Here is a 23,026-nt window from a genome sequence, read left to right on the forward strand (position 1 = left end):
GAGAGAGATTTTTGGCAATTTTTGTCTCCTTCAAGAAGCTCCTGGTCCACTCCAAACGAATCTAGCCATTATTGCTCCACAAACACTCAGGAAGACTCTGCTGGTTTCCTTTCCATGGGCAATTCACAAGGGAACACACAATTCTCAGGACCCACTCAAACAACGGGTCCAGTGCCCTCCTATGGTCTCTAAAAGTGCAAGGAGTCTTTCTATGGCTGGAAAATTAGTCTGCTGGGAAGGTTTTATGTGATTTGGGACCACTTAGCTGCTGAGGTAGCAGGTGGTCAAGCCCAGGGATACTCTGCACAGAACTCACAGAAAGCCATGAAAACCCTTTTGACACAGGTACTGGGGGGGGCAATAAGAAAGCACCAGAAGAAAGTATACCCACAGTTGAAAAACACTTGATTACTCAATCACCCAAGACACGGGCAATCACATATGCTGATGCTTGACTAAATATCTGATGGCGCTAGAGACCAGGAGAAAAGGCAATCCAAGTTAAGAACCTCCTACTACTGATATAGAAAAATGCTCAAAGGTATGGCCTAGAAAGAATGGCTGTTGAACCACTGAGATGTGGACCTGAGAATGCTAAATTAAAGTTAGTGAGTCATGTAACATTGGTTTCTTTGACTTCTTTTCTCTACTTTTCCACTTCTACCTATCAAAGAATGTTAGCAGGGATAACCTACTGTGTGATCATGGGGGAAGAGATTAGCAAAGCCAGTGATTCGAGGAATTGCAAAGTGGTGAAGCCAGAATGAAAAGCAAAAGGTGATTCTAGGAAGCAGTATGGCCAGCTGGCCAAAATCCAGGGAAGAACAAGGGTGGACAGAAATTTTGCTATTGGGATAATATTATGGGTTCAGGGGAGACTGAGAAGGCTTCTGAAAGGAACATTAGTCAGAAGCCTCTTCGAGCTATTTTTATTTCACGCACAGAGACTGGGAAGTAGGGCATTTGCCGTCGGTTAATTTTTAAGTCTTCCTCTTAAATCGCAAAAAATGCGTTTGCAAAAGATGCTATAATCCATAACATCCTTGTTTTGGGCCACTGGAGAGTCACCAGCCAGTCATTTGGGCCAATAGATCCATCTGCTCTGAGATGAAATCCATCAGCAGGTGCAGCAAGTACATGAACCTGTTCTTCCAGTGATTTCAGAGAAGGTACTGGTGGTCTGTTGAAGGCCTTATATTGAAAATGGAGGATAATTTTCTCCTTCTTAGCCTCACAGAATTCTTGTTACTTAGATAACTGCATTGGTGTAGTACAAAATATTTTCTCCATAATTAAAACTGGAAGATGGAGAAAGGATGCAGAGGTAGGGGAGAGAGGAATAAATCACATACTTTTAAGAGCAGTAAACAGACTTCTGTGATTTTCCATCTTTAGTTTGCACTGGTAACAGTAATTCCAGGACTTTATTCCAAGGACTTAAATGGAAATTTGTGTATAAGGATGTTCATCACAACAGCATTATAGTAAATAAGTTAGATATATCCTACATGTGCAGCAATAGGGAATTGGTTCAATAACGGTGCGATATATAGCATAAATCCATCCAATGGAACAGAACATATGCATGCATTTAAAAACATCTTATTTCAGAGAATATTTAATAAGCATACATTCATGTTATTATTTTTCTATATTCATATTATTTTAAAATGAAAAAGTAGAATAGACAACATGTACAAACTGGATTTCAAATATAATGTAAAATATTTTTTCCCTGCATACAGATATTATGTATCTCAGACTTAAATGGGTATAATGGGTTGTAGCCCACACGGTTAAACAAAAAAGGCTTTGAAAATTAGTTTTACACATACAACCATTCTCTTCATTTCCCACCTAATGACACCAAATAAGATCTTCTCTATTGACGACGAAGGTCTGGAGATGAATATGATGAAAATGGTACCTTGTGCCAGCCTTTTAAAGGCCATTTTCTTTTCTTCAGCATAAAGCCTTCATGTTTGTCTGGTCTCTGGACATTGGTTTGGCCTATTTTCAGCCCTTCTATAATTTCCCAGCTGTCAGCTTCCTGAGAGAAAAGAAGAAAAACAAATCACGTATTTCTTGGGTGTTTGATGACACAGTCAAAGCAGACTCTTAAGTAGAAGCTGCTTTTGCAACAACACTGGACACACCGGAAGTCTGAACCACATTCTGAAGCAAATTCTAACATCAGACACAGCGACGCACTTACAAGTGAGGTTAAAATGAGTTTCCAGTAGACCTGGATGCATGCAGGTCCATCAGAGATGGGCTGGGGGCTGGGGGCTGGAGCAGAATGGAGTTTTGATTGCATGTACTCAGAAGATTTAAAATGCATTTTTCCAGACAGTTCGTCTCTGGGCACAAAGGCACTTTAACGTTTTAAAGTAAGGCTGTTTTGATGACAAATGTTCAATTAGTGCGGAGACCTGGGCTCCTGTATAAAATGGAAAGGCTGCAGTGGTCTGAGTGGCCCATCACCTGCCCAGCTAAAAGCAGTGCTACGGGCTGCACGTATTTCAGAGGGCTCGTGAAATGCCCTGCCTGCCACAGGACACTCAGAAGTCCATGCTTTCAGAGACACACATCCTGAGAAACACTCACCCTTGGGCGCCCATGTAAAGAGCACCAGACTTGAAAGCCAGAAATCTGGGATTTTGGAGGCTATGCTATCACCTTCCTCTGTTAAAAACAGGCCAAATCATGGTTTCCTCTTTCATAAGACACATTTTGTCTTGTCTATGATGTCTAAATTTTTTAATGAGCTGTCAACATTTAAAAGTCAGATGATTTCAGGTATAAAAAATCTGAATTTTGAGTGTTTTGCTAAAGTCTATCAGATCTGGCAGCACTGGGTCTGCCCTGAGGGATGGGTGTCCAGACATGTTCAGTTCGTCACGGCCCCCCTCAGTTCTGCTTCCGTGTTAGATACCCAACCCTTAGCGACATCCTGGGTTTTCAAATCCTTGGACCGGGCGGTTCCTACGGGCCTACACCGCCCTGAAGTAACCGCTGACCTGGCAAACACTCCCATTCAATATCTCAGGCATGGGTCACAAAGCAAGCAGTAGAGGCAGGAGCAAACATCACGTCCCATTCACAACTGCTATGATCCTGCTCCCGGCGCAGGGAAGCACAATCTCTCGGTGTAACCTGCTCCACTGCCTCAGCTTCAGAAAGCGGGACAAGCCCACAGATCAGGGCAGGCATCTCTGCAGAATGCCCCATCCCAAACGGATTCAGGAAACTGTCTTCTGAAGACATATATTCTATCAGGAATCATCCTTCAATCACACAACAAGGCTCCAACAGGAACTGATGAGTTCCATCTTGGACTTGCTGGCACAAATGTCTAGGTGGTGGCCGCCCCTGCTGAAGGACTGTGAGGCTCTGACAAGGCCCAGAGGCAAAGGTGCCACGATTGGTTACGGACATTGGCCCTGGGGACGAGAAGGGAGAGGCTAGCATTTTATCATCCATTCCTCTTTTCCTTTTTCCCTCCTTCCATCCCAGAAGCTGCTTGCCCTATGGCCAAGTCAAATCTATGTTTAAGTCCAAGCATGTATAAATGGGGTGTGTTTTTTCACAGTAAGCTATGTTTCTAGGAGATGCAGCTGAACATTGCTTCATTCTAGCATTGCTAAGCCTAGGAGACACTCCTGGCTTATGAAAAGCCCTCTAAGCCAACATCATGCCTCTGTCCTCCCAAATGCAACTGTAAATGTCCCCTACTCCACAAGGAAAACCAATCTGAGACCAGTGTCATTTCTTTATCTACTTGGTCATCCCTGAGGGGTCCCCACTGAATGAACTATTTACCTTACAAAAACATACCTACTAATATTCATTTAGCAACATTAAGAACCCTTTACAGTAACTGATAGTGTCCCATTAAATTTAAAAAAAAAATCCTGTTTCAGATTCTGTGTCTCCCTCTCTCTCTGTTCCTCCCCTGCTTGCACTCTGTCTCTCTCAAAAATAAAGATTAAAAAAAGAGTTGGACACTTAACCGCCTGAGCCACCCAGATGCCCCCAAGAAATAATATTCTATTTAAAGATAATACTGTTTATTTATTTATTTTTTAAATGTATGAAATTTATTGTCAAATTGGTTTCCAATATAACACCCAGTGCTCATCCCAATAGGTACCCTTCTCAATGCCCATCACCCACTTTCCTCTCTCCCCCACCCCCCATCCACCCTCAGTTTGTTCTCAGTATTTCAGAGTTTCTTATGGTTTGCCTCCTTCACTTTCTGTAACTCCCCCCCACCCCCCCCACCCCCCCGCCGGCCATGGTCTTCTGTTAAGTTTCTCAGGATCCACATAAGAGTGAAAACATATGGTATCTGTCTTTCTCAGTATGGCTTATTTCATTTAGCATAACACTCTGCAGTTCCATCCACGTTGCTACAAAGGGCCATATTTCATTCTTTCTCATTGCCACATAGTATTCCATTGTGTATATAAACCACAATTTCTTTATCCATTCATCAGTTGATGGACATTTAGGCTCTTCCCATAATTTGGCTATTGTTGAGAGTGCTGCTATAAACATTGGGGTACAAGTGCCCCTATGCATCAGTACTCCTGTATCCCTTGTGTAATTTCCTAGCAGTGCCACTGCTGGGTCATAGGGTAGGTCTATTTTTAATTTTCTGAGGAACCTCCACACTGTTTTCCAGAGCGGCTGCACCAGTTTGCATTCCCACCAACAGTGCAAGAGGGTTCCCGTTTCTCCACATCCTCTCCAGCATCTATAGTCTCCTGATTTGTTCATTTTGGCCACTCTGACTGGCGTGAGGTGATATAAAGATAATACTGTTAAGACATGTGGTTCAGCTGGTCAAAACTGTTAATTAGATACAGTAATATTTTTTGATATATATATTTAAAGTTTTTACTTAAATTCCAATTAGTTAATATATATAGTGTAACATTAGTTTCAGTAGAATTTTGTGATTTATCACTTATACACAACACCCAAATGCAGTAATTTTTTTAAAAAATGTTTCTGATGAGACAGTTTCAGGCTGTATACCATGTTTTTTGGACAATACCAGTACAGGTGGCATTATCATCTGGAGCACAAAGTGGGGTGCTCTGGTATTCCCATTTTAAAATACTGAACTGGAGGGCGTCTGGGTGGCTCAACCGTTAGGCGTCTGACTTCGGCTCAGGTTCTGATCTTGCAGTTTGTGGGTTCGAGCCCTACCTTGGGCCTCAGAGCTCAGAGCCTGGAGCCTGTTTCGGATTCTCTGTCTCCCTCTCTCTCTGCCCGCCCCCCCTCCCCCCCGCTCGTGTTCTGTCTCTCTGTCTCTCAAAAATAAATAAACATTAAAATAATAATAAAATAAAATAAAATACTGAACTGCACCTCAACAAGTGAGCATTGCTTAGGAATAATGTTGCAATCATCAGAGAAGATACTAGGTTCTACTCTCACCAAAGAAAGTAGACAAAAAATTTCATAAAAATGATGGATTTTTACTGATTTCTTTTTAAAAGTTTGATATAATCACATAATTAAAGAATAACTCTCTGTATATGTACAAATATATTCATTAGAGCTTTCTCTGTTCTTAGATATCAGCTGTATTTAATGACATTTCTATTTTTAGTAGCCCTATCCATGTATAGCATCTCTAGAATAACATTTTTATTTTCAACTAGTTCTCATTTGAAGGCTAGTGTTCATCTTTCATCTATTCTGTGTGTGTGTGTGTGTGTGTGTGTGTGTGTGTACACATGCATATATATGATGTGTGGTATGTGGGTGTATATATATATATACATTATATATGTATGTGTGGCCATTATGTGTGGCCTGTGTGTATATATACATATATGATCTGTATGGTGTACGTGTGTGTATATATACACATATGTATATGTATATATGTATACATGTATACGTAAGTAAATACATATATATGTGATGAAGAATACTCTGGATAACTTGTAAAAATGGAAACATTTAATAATAAGTACAATGCTTTTTGGATTTTTTTTTTTCTAATTAAACTCAGACCATAATACCAGCTTGTTCCTGTGGCACAATGGCTACTGATTTCTATCACAGTAGTGTTTTTCTTGGTTTAACTACAGAGGAGGGAAATAAAGGGATAAGACAGAAAAGGCAAAAGGTTAAAATGTATTTCTTAAACATAAATGCAGTAGCTCCAAACAAATAACTCTATTTGCTCTAATTCAATATTACTAAACCCAAAGAAATTGAAAAGAATCCCAATACAGTTCTTATAGTTAAATAAGCTGTCCAACTGACAAAGAGGCAAAAAGGTAAATCCAGAGCAAACAACATCCTCCCTATTTCAATTATAACTGCAGATGACAATGTTACAAATAAGGTGTGTAAGAAATGAAAACAGCCCATCTCAGCACTTAATAGGACCCACCTCTATGCTTAGTAGACTAGGTCTATCTTAAGGAACTTAAAATTACTTTCTGAAAATTGAAGGATTTTTTGTAATTTCAATGGATATTAATTTTCTGTTTAAAAGTCTCCAATTTTTGGGGCGCCTGGGTGGCGCAGTCGGTTAAGCGTCCGACTTCAGCCAGGTCACGATCTCGCGGTCCGTGAGTTCGAGCCCCGCGTCAGGCTCTGGGCTGATGGCTCGGAGCCTGGAGCCTGTTTCCGATTCTGTGTCTCCCTCTCTCTCTGCCCCTCCCCCGTTCATGCTCTGTCTCTCTCTGTCCCAAAAATAAATAAAAAACGTTGAAAAAAAAAAAAAAAAAAGTCTCCAATTTTTGTAGGTACACTTGTAATGGAAACAGTCAAAAGCCCTTATGTGACCATATCGGGACTTGAGTCAGATACACAAACATTTTTACTATTACGGAAATTTAAAATATACTTTTAATCTAATAACAACAACTAAAATCAGAAAGTAACCTAGTAACAGCCCTCATCTGTTCATTTGAGACACTTCCTTTCTCAAGGGTATACTCCAGAGGCATGAGTGTCGGGGATGGGGGTGGGGTGCTACATCAACCAAACTAAGAATTTCGACAAATCCTGAGACAGGACAATGTGTACTTCAAACAATGTTCTTCTACCGTCGACCAGGGCCCAGGAAGTCCATCTCTTCTCAAAGGGATGGTGAGATGCTCTGGTATCTGGAATGGATGGGACCCTCTGATTTCATGAGGCCCTGAGCAATGTGGTATTAATACAAAACACAACAACAATAGTGTAGTCCTACAGCAAGATCCAAGTGGGTAACAGCGTGGAAGAGTAATGGGAAGTGGATACAGTTGGTGCCCCACCTAGATGCCTGTAAGAGCCCAGTGGATCCACGCCCCAGCGGTAGAGGCTCCCTCCTTCTACCGTGAACTGCCTTTTACTGAAGCTGGGGCCATAGAGCCTGGGCATGAATCTCCCTCCTCCATGGCTGGGGCATCTACACCTCAGCATCTCCTTCCCTCAAGACTCTCAACTGCTGAAGGACACAAGAGTACCAACAGCCGACGGAACAAAAATCCCTGCCTCAGAGTGACAGCAACACTGTGATACAATGCATGCCCAGGGCTCACTGTGGAGTCGGGCTGAAGGTAGACTCCGGCCAAAACCATTTCTTGCCAGCACCGCACTGTCCTAACCTCTTCTCTTACCCTTTCTCCTGAGGGCTCTCCCATAATGAGCCACAAACACCCTAAGCCCAGTCTCAGGTCTTTCTTCTAGAGGACCCGATGTAAGAAAGGATGTAAAATAAAGTAACAGATGTGGTAAGTGCAGGGACAGCCTGGGGCCGAGGGTGCATTGGGGTAGGGGGGTGATAAACAGCATCTGAAGAAGGATTCCTGTGGGTCTGACTTAGAAGAGTAGGGGTTTCAGCTAGGGGCACTCCAGAAGGAGCAGACATGCAGCAGTGGAGGAGAGAAAGAGCATGGCCAGTGTAGGGAACTGTGTGCAGGTGGATGTAGCTGGAGTGTAAAGTGAGATGCCATGGAGGTTCGAGATGCAGTTGGTGGGGACGAAGGACCCAAGCAAGTCTTGTGTGCGTTTGCTTATTATTATTATTATTAATTATTATACTTACTAGATCGCCAGTTTATTGTAAAAGGATACAACTCAGGAACAGCCAGGTGGAAGGGATGCAGAGGACAAGGTACGGGGAAAGGGTGAGGAAGTTCCGTGCCCTCCGCAGGGGTGCCAATCCTCCAGTGCCTCCCCGTGTTCACCGACCAGGAAGTTCCTCCTTATTTGTGGTTTTCAGCCCAGCAATTCTCCTTGTCATTTCTGTGTGTCATTCTCTTTTCACTGTGTATCTCTCACCATCCTGGTCTCTGTCATACACCACCTATCTGACTCCGGACAACTAGCTTACTTAGGCGCCAAGTCTCAGTTTCCTCATCAGTAAAATGAGAAGAACATCAATAGTCACCTCATCCAGTAGGCTGATTATGTGAGAGACTATATGTACTGATCCAATGTCTGAGACAAAGTAGATGCCCAATAAATGTTAGCTGCTGTTCCCATGGCCCCAGGATTTATTTATTCTCTCTCTCTGTTAGCTGCCTGTAAGAGAGAGCTGATATTTTCAAAGAGATTACCAGTTGTATTTACCAAGTCACCATTCTCTGTTTGCCATTCAAATAGAAATCAGATTACTTTCTATATCTCTCTAAATTATTTTTTAAGTTTAGTAACCCCCTTTCCTTAGATTAGCAATCTACTCCTGTCCAATAACACAAACTTCATAGCTTGTAATATCTTCTAAATATGAAGAGTACAAGCACATATTTTCCATACCACTAGGGTAGGAAAGTGTTCTTTCCTTAAAGGATTCTGTTTAACACAGGGAAAGCAAAGAAGAATCAGTTCAACATATTTCAAAGTCGTTTGGGGGAAATAAAGTGCTATTTTTATATCTGAACTCAAAATCCCCATGCAGTCTATTTGCTGAGTTTCTCCACAAGACAGGCAGCCCACTGAAGATCGCAGGAGTCGAGCAAGAGGTAGGGGTGAGCAGGATGGCATCTCCCCAGCTTTTCTTTAGGATTTTGCATTTTAGACATAAATAAATTTAGATGTTTCCCTAGTCCATGAAAGACAAGGCTGAAGGGAGGGAATGCTGGCTTCCATTAAATGGAAGAGCTCTTAATAATCTGCAGTGTTCTTCCAAGAGCTCACTGCAAGGCAGGCCAGATATAAGGAGAAGGCTGGAACCCTCACATCCAGCAGCCCCTCAGGTAGGTACTATTTTATCTGCAGGTGGCCTAGCACTGAAACGGTCTAAGTCTGAATCCCTGCTCTGCTACGTTTTCTACTTTCTGCTAGCTTTTTCAGACGTTGAGCAAGTTACTAATTCTTGGTTTCCATGTTTGTAAATGTAATAAATACCTCCACTGCATGGAGCTGTTTGCAAGGGTTATATTAAATGGGATAATATATTTAAGCACCTGGCACAATGCCTGGTGCACAGTGCAGGGGCCATGATGGTAACAGGTGTTGTTGCTGGTGGTGGTGGTGTTATTTTTTATTTTTAATTTTTTTCTGTTGGACCCAGTGATTTTTTTCTCCCTATTAGCTTGGCATAGAAATATCTGCTCATGTCTCCAACAGGGGAACGATAATACTTTCTCTTCCTTTAAACGCAAGAGTATTTTGGATCTTTGTAACCTTGCAAATTGCAGCAAAATATACTTTCATCTATTCCTCCCTTACACAGGGCAGAGAAACCTTACATACTGGAGGCAGAAAGACATGGTAGCACAGTGCTACAACAGGTATCACAGCTACCTCAGGGGAGTCAGGTGTAAGAGCTGTTTACGATCCAGCTGGCCCACAGCAGGCATCAAGCCGTCTGAGAAAGCACCACATTCCACCACTGACCTTGGAGAGGGGGACAGGCTCCGGTTCTAGCAACTGCCGACTTACAGAGGGTTCGGTGCTGGAGGAAGCAGTCCTCTCCAAGACGTGGATACTCTGAAAATAAATGGAAATACATCCCAGGGTGAGACAGCCCATTTTTCACATGGATGGACACGGGGGCGAGGTCACACAGTGAACTACAGTAAACACAGTGAGCCATGGTAACGATGGCAAGTTCCTGAGGAGACCAAAGGCAGCAGCAACAGTCAGAAAAATGCCAGCACGGGATTTTGTTTTCCCCTCTTCCAGATATGCTCTACAACAGCTGGTTTGTCTTCGAGAAAAAGTCAGAGATTGCACACATTTAAAAAACCACAGAGCATGCCTCAACATATTTATTACTTTACGAGAATGTATATCCACCACTTAGACAATTAGGCTTACATAAAAATATCTGCTTACCTCTCTCTGAGGGCAACAGACAAAAGGGAAGGTCTACATCAAAAACCCCAGAGCCTTAATACCACTTAGTCTCTAAAGTTTCTTATAATCCTTATGAAATCATTGTAATCATAGTATCTTACAAAAATTCTTAAATGAGCAGAGAAGAAAATGATTCATCAAGTACAAAACAGTAGATGTGTGTTATAGACTACAAAAAGCACTCACAGATCAGTGACTTTCCAACAGAAAAATAGCAAAGAACATTAACAGGCAACTCATGCAGGACATTTGAAAAGATGTTCAACCTCAACCTCAGAAGTATTCAAAGAAATGAAAACCAAATAATGATTTTTTTTTTAAACCATTAGATTCAAGAATAGATCAGATGGGAGAAAGGGAGTATAAATCGGGTGTGATCTTTCTAAAGAGGAGCCATTTTATTAAAAACAAAAAAAAAACAAAAAAAAAAAACTCTTTGGAAAAAGAAGAACATGCCTCATTGACCTAGCAATCCCATAGCTAAATCTTTACCCTGAAGGAATCAGATTTGCTATACAAAGATATAAGGACAGACAGTTTACTATTATTTTACTATAGTAAAAAACATCTAACACATATGAGACTTATAAGGCAACTCCATACAGTGATCGAAAATGACAATGTGGATCTATATCTACTGATATGGAAAAACTACCCCTGATGTTCTGTCAACTGAAAAATCAGGCTATCAAGAATATGTAGAATATGATACTATACATATAATCAAAACATGTTCCCTAATGTTCACAGCAGCTGCATAAAGGGGATAGAATTATAGGTATTTTTAATTTTTTCTTATTTTTTAATGCAATAAGTAGATATAACTTGTGTATTTGGGAAAAAGTATTTTCTATGGGGGAATAAACCTGAAAGACATCAAAGAAATAACTCAATGGAATTAATATTTAGGTGTAGGCTGAAAATGAAAAGTAACTTTTTTACTCTAGTGGGAACATTTCACTGTTTCAATAAATGAGGTCAGTATTTTATTTACTTATTGAGGCCTCTGTTTTTTGATATCTCACTGGAAAATGATTAGGTTAATATTTGCTTTTTCAAGAAAAAATTACACTCCAACCTGAGCCAAATTATTCTAATTTCTTGGTAAGTTTCCAAGCTTTTGGTTATTTCTATTACCTTGAGAATAAAGTGTCTGATTACAGATTTTGAAATCCTCCCCAAATGCATTTTTAAAATCATTTATTAGTGAATAATTGGGGCACCTGGGTGGCTCAGTCTGTTAAGCATCATGATCTCATGGTTCATGGGTTCGAGCCCCACCTGGGGCTCTGTGCTGACAGCTCAGAGTATGGAGCCTGCTTCAGATTCTCAGTCTCCTTCCCTGTCTGCCCCTCCCCCACCCATGCTCTGTCTCTCAAAAATAAATAAATATTAAAAATTTTTTTAAAAAACAAAGAATAATTACAGTGAAAAGTTTATGAACTGTTCCCCATTTCTCCAATTTTGAGGAAATATAAGAAATAAGAAAAGAACAGATATTTGGGGGCCAAATATAAAGTTGGGCAGCAAGAATTCCTAATCTGACACCTATAGTGTCCAAGGACAATCTAAGCATTAGCTGGGACTCTGTTCTTCCCATTTTTGGATTTATCTGAATGAGCAGAGAAAAATGATGAATGTAGCTCAGTATCCATATTTGTGTCAGTGCCTTTTGTGAGATAGTCAAAAGCAAAGGCATCTTATGGAGTGAAAAGCTGGTGGTGTGTGTTCAGATCTTAGACAAAAAGGGAGCAAAAGACTCAGGACTTGCATATTGGTATTTTGGATAGGATCCTATTCAAAACATATCAGCTAAATTTAAATTTTAGATGTATTCTGAGAGCATATAATTAGAAACTAAAATGAGAATTTTGTTGCTGTTGAAACAAGAATGTTATGGGGCGCTTGGGTGACTCAGCTGGTTGAGCATCTGACTCTTGATTTCAGCTCAGGTCATGATCTCAGGGTCATGGGATTGAGCCCCACATTGTGCTCAGCACTGATCATGGAGCCTGCTTGGGATCCTCTCTCTCCCTGTCCTTCCCCCCAACCCCCGCCCCCCGCTCCCCACCAAAACAAAACAAAACAACCCCAAGAATGTTATTACCTTCTTCTGGGAGGTAATGTCCCCCTCCCAACTTTCATTTTATTTTTATGTTTTAAAATGACAAAACTAATATACGCTCATTACAAAAGATTCAAACACAACAGAGAAATACAGAAAAGGCCAAACCTCCCATTCCTTTGCTGCTCATCACTTTACCCCTTAGCTTCTGGAGCAGTGATTTATCAAAAGGTAGTCCATGAACCTGGGAGTCCCTAAGGCTCTTTCAGGGGGTCTGAGAGGTGAAAACTCCTTTTATAATAAAGCCAAGAAGTTACTTGCCTTTTTAATTCTCATTCCCTCATTAATATACAGTGGAGGTTTTTGGAGGATACATAACATGTGGTATTATAACATATTAAACAGAAGCCGACTGAGAATCTAGTTGTTTTCTACAAACATCAGAAATTTTTTTTACAAAAATGTAAAACATTATAATTCTCACTAAAATTAATTTTGGTAATATTGTTAAAAATTTTTTTTTGGATGTTTATTTTTGAGAGAGAGAGAGACAGAGCATGAGTGGGGGAGGGGCAGAGAGAGAGGAAGACACAGAATACGAAGCAGGCTCCAGGCTCTGAGCTGTCAGCACAGAGTCTGACATGGGGCTTGAATCCACGAGCTGTAAGATCATGACCTGAGCTGAAGTCAGATGCTTAACTGACTGGGCCACCCAGGTGCCCCGGTAATACTTTTTTAAAATAAAAAATGTTATTGAGGCTAGCATGTGGTGAGTCTATTTTATTTTTAAATATATTAAGGGGCGCCTGGGTGGCTCAGTCGGTTAAGCGGCCGACTTCGGCTCAGGTCATGATCTCGCGGTCCGTGAGTTCGAGCCCCGCATCGGGCTCTGTGCTGACAGCTCAGAGTCTGAAGCCTGTTTCAGATTCTGTGTCTCCCTCTCTCTGACCCTCCCCCATTCATGCTCTGTCTCTGTCTCAAAAATAAATAAACGTTTAAAAAAAATTTTTTAATAAATAAATAAATATATTAAGAAATATTAAATGTTTTATACACTTTAATTTCTAATACAGTAAATACAGACAGACATAATCCACATATACACAACTCTCTTTGAGGTCTTCATTAGTTTTAAAAAGGGTAAAGGGTTCCTGAGAACTGCTATTCTAGAAAAAATACTATAAAACTTTTGTGGTTATTAAAACGGAGAATTCTGACTTGCACCTAAGTTATTCTTTTTCTCATTAAGCTTATTTTCAGGAAAAGCATTTTTAAAAAAAACTAATATTTCAAAATTTACTTACAACTACTTAATCTACCTCAAACTAAATTATATAAATCTACTCATTAACAATCCCAAACTGTCCAGACACATCACATAAACCGGTAAGAGGAAACCAAATCATGTTTCATGTATTCTTCAAATATATCTGAGAAAACCTTCCCTAATTGTAAATTCTATAAAGATTAAAAAAAAAAAAACCGTGAAAGTATTTTTTAAATGCATGAGTTGGTTTTTCTAAAAAAACAACCATGAGCATAAAAGATATATAGGTGTCAATGAACTCTGTCTGCCGGTGAAATGTACCTGTAATTCATTCATCCATCCATTGGTTCAATTAATCACCAAATAACCTGTTGGTTATTGGGCCCCTGTACTGTGCTAGGAGCAGATGACAGGGTGGCGGAGAACAAAATAGACAAGAGAATTGCTCCTAATGATTATATTCTAGAGAGAGGTCTTATACCAAAGACCAAAAAAGGCTGAACAAATTTTTATAAACCTGCGCCTTAACCCTGTTCCATGCGGCTACTGCTTTTACTTATTTCATATTGTCCAGGGAAATATCGTTGGCTTGAGCTTCTCTTTAAGAGCCCTCCTCAGCCCTCATCCTTGCAGGTTGCTGAGCAATAGAACACATATACATTGCCTCCCCCACCCCATCCCTGTCAAATAAACATGGTAAGGAAAGCAAAACTTGACCTTAGTAACTATGCAGGCAGGAAATAAAGGATTAACTCAGGAATTTAGCCAGGGGAAGGAAACTAAACCCTCTAATTTCCAAACCAAGACACAGACCTATAGAAGATCAATTTAGGATATTTAAAGTATGATAAAAATGAGTTTTGTCTCTATAGACACCTATCTATCCAATTATTTATTATTGTCCCATGATAAAAAATTAATCCACTACCTTAATAATTGTCTTCATGGTGTTTAAAGTCAAAAGCATATCCTGAGGTTATATAATCACACACAACGCTTCATTATTTGTAGTGAACTATCTAAATACTTGAATACTGCATTTTCAACATCGGAGGATAAAAAGAAGATAGTTTTCAAATTTAACCATACTCGGTGTTGGACTCTAGTTAGATTGGGGGGAACAAGCTCATATTCATCTTGGTATCCTGCCTCCTCTACTGCCAGCCCACCCTTGGCATAAGTCCTTGCAAATCGTAGCCGATCAGAAATTTCTGGAATTTTTAAGTGCTCTCTGATTAATTTGTAGAGAACAGTCCCTCAGTAATTATTGACACATGATTAGGCATAAAACTGCCTTCTAGCTTCATCTTGGAATTATAAAAATCACAGCTCCAATAGGCTAGAACTTTTGAAAACATTTAAAGAACTTAACTTTTAAAATCGAAACATCCAGTGGATTAACCTCAGGGCTCTTGTTTATTCGATTTAAAGCTATGGTTGGTAAAATTGAATGTAGCAACATCTTCAGTAACAAAAATGAATCTGTTTCATAAGGTTTCCCTTATGATGTTAATCTGTGCTATATACTTTTGTGTACTTTTCTTCACAAGCTGGCTATTTTCACATTCTTTCACGGTAATGTGGAAATATTGTCAAGGTGTTATACATATTAGATAAGGAGCTTAAATAAAGGGTTACATAACCCTTTTATGTATGTATGTATGTATGTATGTATCTTTTATTTATTTATTTTATTTTATTTATTAAAAAAATTTTTTTTAAATGCTTATTTATTTTTGAGAGACAGAGTCAGAGTGTGAGCGGTGGAGGGGCAGAGAGAGGGGGAGACATAGAATCTGAAGTAGGCTCCAGGCTCCGAGCCATCAGCACAGGGCCTGATGCGGGGCTCGAACTCACGAACCGTGAGATCACCACCTGAGCTGAAGTCGGACGCTCAACTGACTGAGCCACCCAGGTGCCCTGTTAATTAGTCTTTTAAAGTCAAGTTTCCTTTCAAATCCTAAAATTACAACTTAATTTTCAGGTCAGTGGGTTTTTTTTTTTTTTTTGAAGACTTTTTTTTAGAGTAGTTTTATAAAAGTTCACAGCAAAACTGAGAGAAAGGTACAGAGATTTCCCATATACCGCTGGCCCATATACTACATAGGCATGGTCTCCCCTAGAGTCAGCATTCCCCACCAGAGTGGTACATTTGTGATAGTGATGAACCTAGCTTGGTTACAGGTCAGTTTTCTAGGGAACTTATTAGCACACGCAGAGAAGGTGGGAAGTACTACTTGGCTAACCGTTATTCCTCCTGCTCAAAGAGAACTGATGTATATTTCACTTAAAGCCAGGAGTCCAGGACAAACATGCCACTACAGCTCTTTAATTTGGTAAAAGTTCATCCAGTGCAACTCCTGCAGAGGGGAACGTGACTCTAACATGAGAATGCACAAGATCTGAACAGCTCTCCTGGTTTGTTGGGTCTGTCCGTTTATTCATTTCATTTCAAAGACATATAGGAACTGCTATAACTATTTCAGGCCATGGCTACAAATTTCTGTATAGATTCACTTTTCATACAAGTTTAGCAGAGTAAAAAGGAGAACTGGCCCACCTCTCTCTAAATGTTAACTCTGCTGAAATTGTCCGATGATCCTCTCTAAGCTATTTATATAATCATCAACTATATAAAATATTTTCAAAGAAAAATACCGAAAATAATTTCTAAACCTCTAAAGGATTTTCTCCTTCAAGCTTTTGGTTGCTAGGCATGTGTCTCTTCTAGTGACACTGAATTCTAACACAGCAACACTATTTCAGTGATGCTCGTAACCTTCATGTGATAGTGCTCATGACAACGATGGTGGAGACAGTTAATATTTGGTGTTCTCTATATCCCTGTCTCCAGGTTTTACATGGATTATTTCATTCCATTTCCACAAAAAGCCTTTGAGTAATGACTGTGACATTTATTTTATGGCCGATTGAACAGGGAGAGGCACAGAGGGGTTAAATTAATGACACAGAGTCAGTAAGTGTTGGAGTTGGAATGTGAATGGAGACTTTACTCTGCGTCCGAGCTTTTAAGTACTGCCTTCTACTGAAATTAAAGCTGACGGTAAACGGCAGAAACGATAGTAATTTCAAGCAGTGTATTCCCTCAAGACTAACTGAACACATCAAAAGCCATCCTCTACCACAGGCTTTTGTGGAAGCAGAGAGGCAGAAATGAGTAAAACAGAACAGGATTGCAGCACTCTTAAATATGGTACAGCCTTATGGTATTTCCAAGTCAAGAACTAAGAGCAAGCCAGCTAGCTTTTCCTTCAGAGATCCAGTGTCCAATGCAGAGAAAAGAATGTAATTTTTGAAGTCACACAGATGAGCATACCAACCCTCATGCTGCTATTTACCACGTGACTTGGGCAAATCATGAACCTCTCTCAGCCTCAGTGTCCTCTATCTATAAAATGGGGATAGTAACATCTACCTTAGAAGACACTGCAAATCACAGAGCTGGCACCCAGTGTATGCACAGTGCTGCCCAGAGCCTTGCACACCATGGGCATTTAATAAATGGTAGCTAACATCTCGGTGGTAATGCTGTAAGAATAAATGTTTAGGAATTCTGTGCGATTTTATTGCCATAGAAGGATGTGTCCAAACACCCCGCTGGGGTGTGACATCTGAAAATAAAGAATCCAGGGACACCTGGGTGGCTCAGTTGGTTAAGCATCCAACCCTTGGTTTTGATTCAGGTCATGATCTCATCTTTTGTGAGATCAAGCCCTGGTCGGGCTCTGTGCTGACAGTGCAGAGCCTGTTTGGGATTCTCTCTCTCCCCTCTCTCTGCCTCTCCTCTGCTCACTTTCTATCTTTGTCTCTCAAAATAAACATATATTTTTAAGTGAAAATGAAGAATCCATACTTGACATGATCATCATGTTACCTGGTCAACCTAGTAACCAAAGTCGGCACTACTTTGCAAACAGAGCATCAGAACTTACTGAGGAAGCTGACAGAGTGAGTGGAGACAGATGCCCTAAACACCTGCTAGCAGGACAAAGAGCAGCAGATGGATGCTGACCCCACACCACCCCGAACGGTGATGCCGACCCTGAACCTTGTGAATGGCTATGCGACTCCGCACCCCCTGAATGGAGATGCCCACCCTGCACCCTCCTGAATGGTGATGCCCACCTTGCACCCCCTGAATGGCAATGCCCACCCTGCACCCCCCTGAATGGCGCAGCAGAAGAGGCAAATGGACTTGTCACTGTCTTCTTAATAACTCCCTTCAAGGAAATATTATTATTGGAATAGCATAAAATATTAAAATCATGAAAGCCATAAGGCCATGACTGAATATGTAGTAATCCTACTACTTTCTTTATAGTAGCAATTGTCTTACTCTCACTGAAAGATGGAAGAATTGCATTAATAATAAATCTCTACATAAGGGCCACTGAAATGAATGAAAGAAAATTTTAGAAACAGTGGTTGGAAAAATTCCACACAGCACACCTGGAAAACCCTAAAGGGAGCAGTAGCAGTCACCACAGTCTTGACTCTGTGTGTGTACAAACATGAAAACTTCCTAAGAACCAACAGCTTTGGCCCCACATTGAAGTGGCCTATTGTTGGAAACACTGCATTGTAAGAAATGCCATCAGGACCCATCAAGTGGCCCATTTATAGCCAAGAGCATTTCAGCAATCTTGACTATGAAGTGGCAAAAGGCATGTGAATAAACAGCTTTTTAATTCCCATGATTGCCTTCAAGTAGCACTAGAAGCAGAACTTACTGCTTCTAGGAGCGGGTTTGCTACTCCCCTGTACTCTAATACTCACAAACACATTAATAAGATCACCGAAAACCCCAGCAACTATGACCATTCTTCATTGCAGCAATTGTAAATAAATGGTGAATAATGGAGACAAGTACTAGGTCACTTCAAGAGCAAAGGCTCCGGAACATGAAGAGTTAATATAAAAGGCAGGAGAGCACTTATGTGTGACTGGAAAAGAACACTAAAGTCAAGGTAATTTGTAATTTTCTAAAAGGCTATTCAAATGGCCCAGAACAGACAAGGGATTTTAGTAGGACAATCACTCACGTGATTTTGTTAGCAATAAAAGTAAAAAAAAAAAAAAAAAAAAAAAAAAAAAAATCCTATATGTATCTATTCAACACTTACATATGTATACTTAAGACAGAGTTGATTTGCTGTGATTACCCGTGTGAACTCAGAGCAGATATATCTATAATTTGCCTCTATGTACCCATAAGTCTTTGCTGAATGAAAGAACAAATTAAGTTGGCACGAGATAAATACAGGTCGCTAAGAGGAGAAAAGGTGGCCCAGCTTCCGCCTCAGTACCTCAAAGATGGTTTTAAAAATTTGTTCCAAGTCTCCCCTGTAGCACATCCTACATATTCATTTATTTGTAAATCTTATGGAGTTAAGGCTTACAATTTTATTATTAAAATGGCTGACACTTATATTTACTTTACTCAAAATACTATTTAAACCTACATATATATGCACAGTAACTCACAAAATAAATGACTCACAAAATATGACATATATTTTTTACTATAGAAGCAATATACATTCATTGCAGAAATGTGGTGGGGGGAACAGAAAAGAAAAAAGAAATTAAAACTACCACACCAGCAATAACCTCTTTCAATATCTTGGTATATTTGCTTTCAGCTTTTTTTCAGTTCATATATCCACCCAATTCTTAATAGCCAGTTTTCTTCAATTAACAATGTAACATTTTTCTCACAGCATGAAAAATTCTTCAAAAACACTTTCAGCAGCTGTGCAATATTCCACTGCATGACTATGAGATAGGTTATTTTTTTTAATGTTTATTTTATTTTATTTTATTTTATTTTATTTTATTTTTTTTGAGAGAGAGGGAGAGAAAGAGAGAGAGAGAGAGAGTGTGTGAGCAGGGAAAGAGGAGAGGCAGACACAGAAAGCGAAGCAGTCTCCAGGCTCTGAGCTGTGCACAGAGCCCAATGTGGGGCTCAAACTCACAAACCGTGAGATCATGACCTGAGCTGAAGTCAGATGCTTAACCGACTGAGCCACTGCTTAATCTTGGCGTCCTGAGATAGGTTTTTTGTTTTTTTTTTTTAAGTTTATTTATTTATTTTGAGAGAGAAAGAGGCAGCACAAGTGGGGGAAGGGAAGAGAGAGGGAAAGACAGAATCCCAAGCAGACTCCACGCTGCCAGTGCAGTCTACTGTGGGGCTCGCATCTATGAACAGTGACATTGTGACCCGAGCCGAAACCAAGAGTCAGACACTCAACTAATTGAGCCACCCAGGCGCCCCAAAATAGTTATTTAAATAACTTCTTGTTTAACATCAGGCAGTTGCTAATATTTTAATAGTATAAAAATACTTTGATAAAGGTCTTTGCACAAAAATCTTTACATGTATCTTTGGTGTTTCCTTGGAATACATTTCTTAGAAGCTGAGTTACCGTGTCCTATGGGATAACCTTTGAAAAGTCTTTAGATATGCATTACAAAATTTCCCTCCAGAAAAGTAGAATCCGTTAACATGCTAAGCAGTAGTGCACAAGAATGTCCATTTCCCTCAAACTTCATGAACACTGGCTATTATCACTATCACAAAATCACCTCTTAATTAGGATTTGAAGTCAAGAAGTCTGGAACTTTAAAGTACACAACATGCATGGGGCTTTCTTTTGCCTTTGTGACAGTATTTTACTTAGAGCCTAGCCACTTTTAGTGGCTACTGGGCAAAGGGATGGTAAAATTTTCTATTTGTCAAAACTGAAAATCAAATAAAGCAGTTTTTGTAGAATTTATGATCCTTTGAGATGATGTTTTTATAGTCCTTCAGAAATACCTATAAATGTGGGGCGCCTGGGTGGCGCAGTCGGTTAAGCGTCCGACTTCAGCCAGGTCACGATCTCGCGGTCTGTGAGTTCGAGCCCCGCGTCGGGCTCTGGGCTGATGGCTCGGAGCCTGGAGCCTGTTTCCGATTCTGTGTCTCCCTCTCTCTCTGCCCCTCCCCCGTTCATGCTCTGTCTCTCTCTGTCCCAAAAATAAATAAAAAACGTTGAAAAAAAAATTAAAAAAAAAAAAAAAAAGAAATACCTATAAATGTATTCTGTAAGAGCAATCCTTTCCAAATCTGGGTAAATAACAGTCTCCTAGGGAAGCTTCTATACATGACAGATTCCCAGGCCCCCTCGGTGACCTACGAATGAGATCCTCTGGGGTTCACTAACTGATTATACTGTGGCTCTTTCCATTTGGTGTTATGTCTAAGAACTAAACACGCAGTGTTAATCTTGACTCTGGCGACAAATTTGTTGCTATGAAAATGCTATCCCAAACCAGCCAGCTCAAGTAATAAGAGATCACTTCTTCAGTGAGACACTGATAAAACAGTCATAGAAAAATCAAAGGATTCTACAGACACACCAGGGAAAGCAGTGGCCAGATTCTCAAATAATGCCGAGTTCTGAATTACTCGTGGATAATGAGCATCTGAATGACAGGTGGCAAATTTCTTTCCAATGATCTCAATTTCAGCACCTGTGACATGGACTGGGCACACACTGTTAACATCAAGCAGCGGTGACAGTGGTCTCCAAAGGGTGGGCACAGCAAGAAAACTATGGGGATGCTCATTTCATTTCACGGAAAAGGCTAATCACAGTTTTCAATGAACAAATGCTCAAAACTTCTCGTTCCAAAGGCAATAGGTGTAGTGAAAATACAGAAAATTCAGGAAAGCGCAAAGTGAGTGATTCACCTTTGAGAACAGTAGGTCATGATAAAAACTATTAATACAGTGGTCTATGTATCATTTGGTCTTGCTTCCTTGGCCAATGAGGATGTAAAAAATCACTGTTGCTACAGAGAGAAAAAATGAGGAGGCGAACATAACTCAAAATAATTGACAAATGCTGCTTACAGAGTTTGCTTAGAAGTGAACAGAAGGCCCTTCTCCTGGACATTCAGCTTGTCAAACCTTGCAACAGAGCTAACAGTGGTGTGGTCAAGAACTTTAGGAGCTCCAGAATCAGGCTTCCAGGGAGCAGACCCTGTCTTAGGCTGCTCATTAGCTGTGGGGAAGACATTTCACCACTTTATGCCATAGTTTAGGTCTCTAAAAAAGGTGATGACCGGGGTGCCTGGGTGGCTCAGTCGGTTAAGCGTCCGACTTCAGCTCAGGTCACGATCTCGCGGTCCGTGAGTTCGAGCCCCGCATCAGGCTCTGTGCTGACAGCTCAGAGCCTGGAGCCTGCTTCGGATTCTGTATCTCCCTCTCTCTCTGCCCCTCCCCCGTTCATGCTCTGTCTCTCTCTGTCTCAAAAATAAATAAACGTTAAAAAAAAAAAATTAAAAAAAAAAAAAAAAAAAGGTGATGACCGTCCCAACCTTCCACAGTGAGAACGCACGAAATACTAGCTGTTGCTTGTGTTGTTCTATTTGTTTATTCATGAACTTTGCCTAATATTTAGACTTTTCAGAACACCCAGTTTACAAAATGCATCTAAATCACAGAAGTTTCTCACAGTGTGTTTTTGTAAGAAATTATTTTTTTTCCCATTGACCTCGGTCCTAAGTCTTTGAAGTTAAGTTCCAGGGGATGAATGGAATCCCAAAAAGGCTAAATTGGAGGTTTGGTATTAAATCAGGAAGCCTTGATTTTTTTTTTTCCCCTCTAAGAACTAGAATATTTTTGTTTGAGGTAATATTTTATTTTTTTCAACTCAAAGATGGAAATATTTCATATTCAGGTAGACACACTATATTTCAAAGCAGTGATTTGGTTATTTCATTTAATAAAGCTATTTGAAGAAGATGTGTCAGAGGTTCAGTTGGGAGAGACACATTCCAATTCAGTTCACGTAGATGCTAGGGGATGTTTTTATCAGCCTGTTTGTCTAAGGAGAAATGCTGTTATGAAAACCCCATACATAAAGTATAAACGTTGATGAAGAACACTCACTTTCTAGTTTTTTAGGCACCTTCTTCACTTACAATGAAAGCTGCACATGTAGCATATGCTGCTGCTACCAGAACTGGGAGATTATGTTGCCAGTCCATGGTGACGTGAGTCCCACAGAACCTCTGCTGGGGATACCTTTCACTCGTCATCCATGGACATTAACAGAAGGGGCCATGGTTGGCTGGGGGGTGTACTGTTGTTAATGATGTGTAGGAAACCTCATTAGACACCCATGTGATTGACACTCTCTATTCATTAAGACCGACTACAATACTAAATATATATTTCATAAAAACTGGCAAGAAGATTAACTCCCAGCCTCTTATGACCTATTCATAATATAATTTTTTCCTTAAAAATTATTTATTTTATGATCTCTGAGCTTCGGCGAACTTTAAATCATTATAAGGAATGGCTA

General features: G+C 40.2%; 1 protein-coding gene across 16 annotated transcripts in view; it reads right to left on the reverse strand.

Annotated features, from left to right (window-relative positions):
- Positions 1 to 23,026, reverse strand: part of OSBPL6 (oxysterol binding protein like 6) — a 218,002-nt gene that overhangs the window by 65,554 nt on the left and 129,422 nt on the right. For all 16 annotated transcript variants that reach the window (XM_058712846.1, XM_058712888.1, XM_058712870.1 and 13 more), the window contains 2 exons: positions 9,859 to 9,951; positions 1,928 to 2,050 (listed from right to left, as the gene is read on the reverse strand). In XM_058712846.1, coding sequence (XP_058568829.1) covers positions 1,928 to 2,050; positions 9,859 to 9,951 — 216 coding nt within the window. The remainder of the gene's footprint in view (positions 1 to 1,927; positions 2,051 to 9,858; positions 9,952 to 23,026) is intronic.

This window comes from Neofelis nebulosa, chromosome 2 (genome assembly GCF_028018385.1).
Source record: "Neofelis nebulosa isolate mNeoNeb1 chromosome 2, mNeoNeb1.pri, whole genome shotgun sequence".
Lineage (NCBI taxonomy): Eukaryota > Metazoa > Chordata > Mammalia > Carnivora > Felidae > Neofelis > Neofelis nebulosa.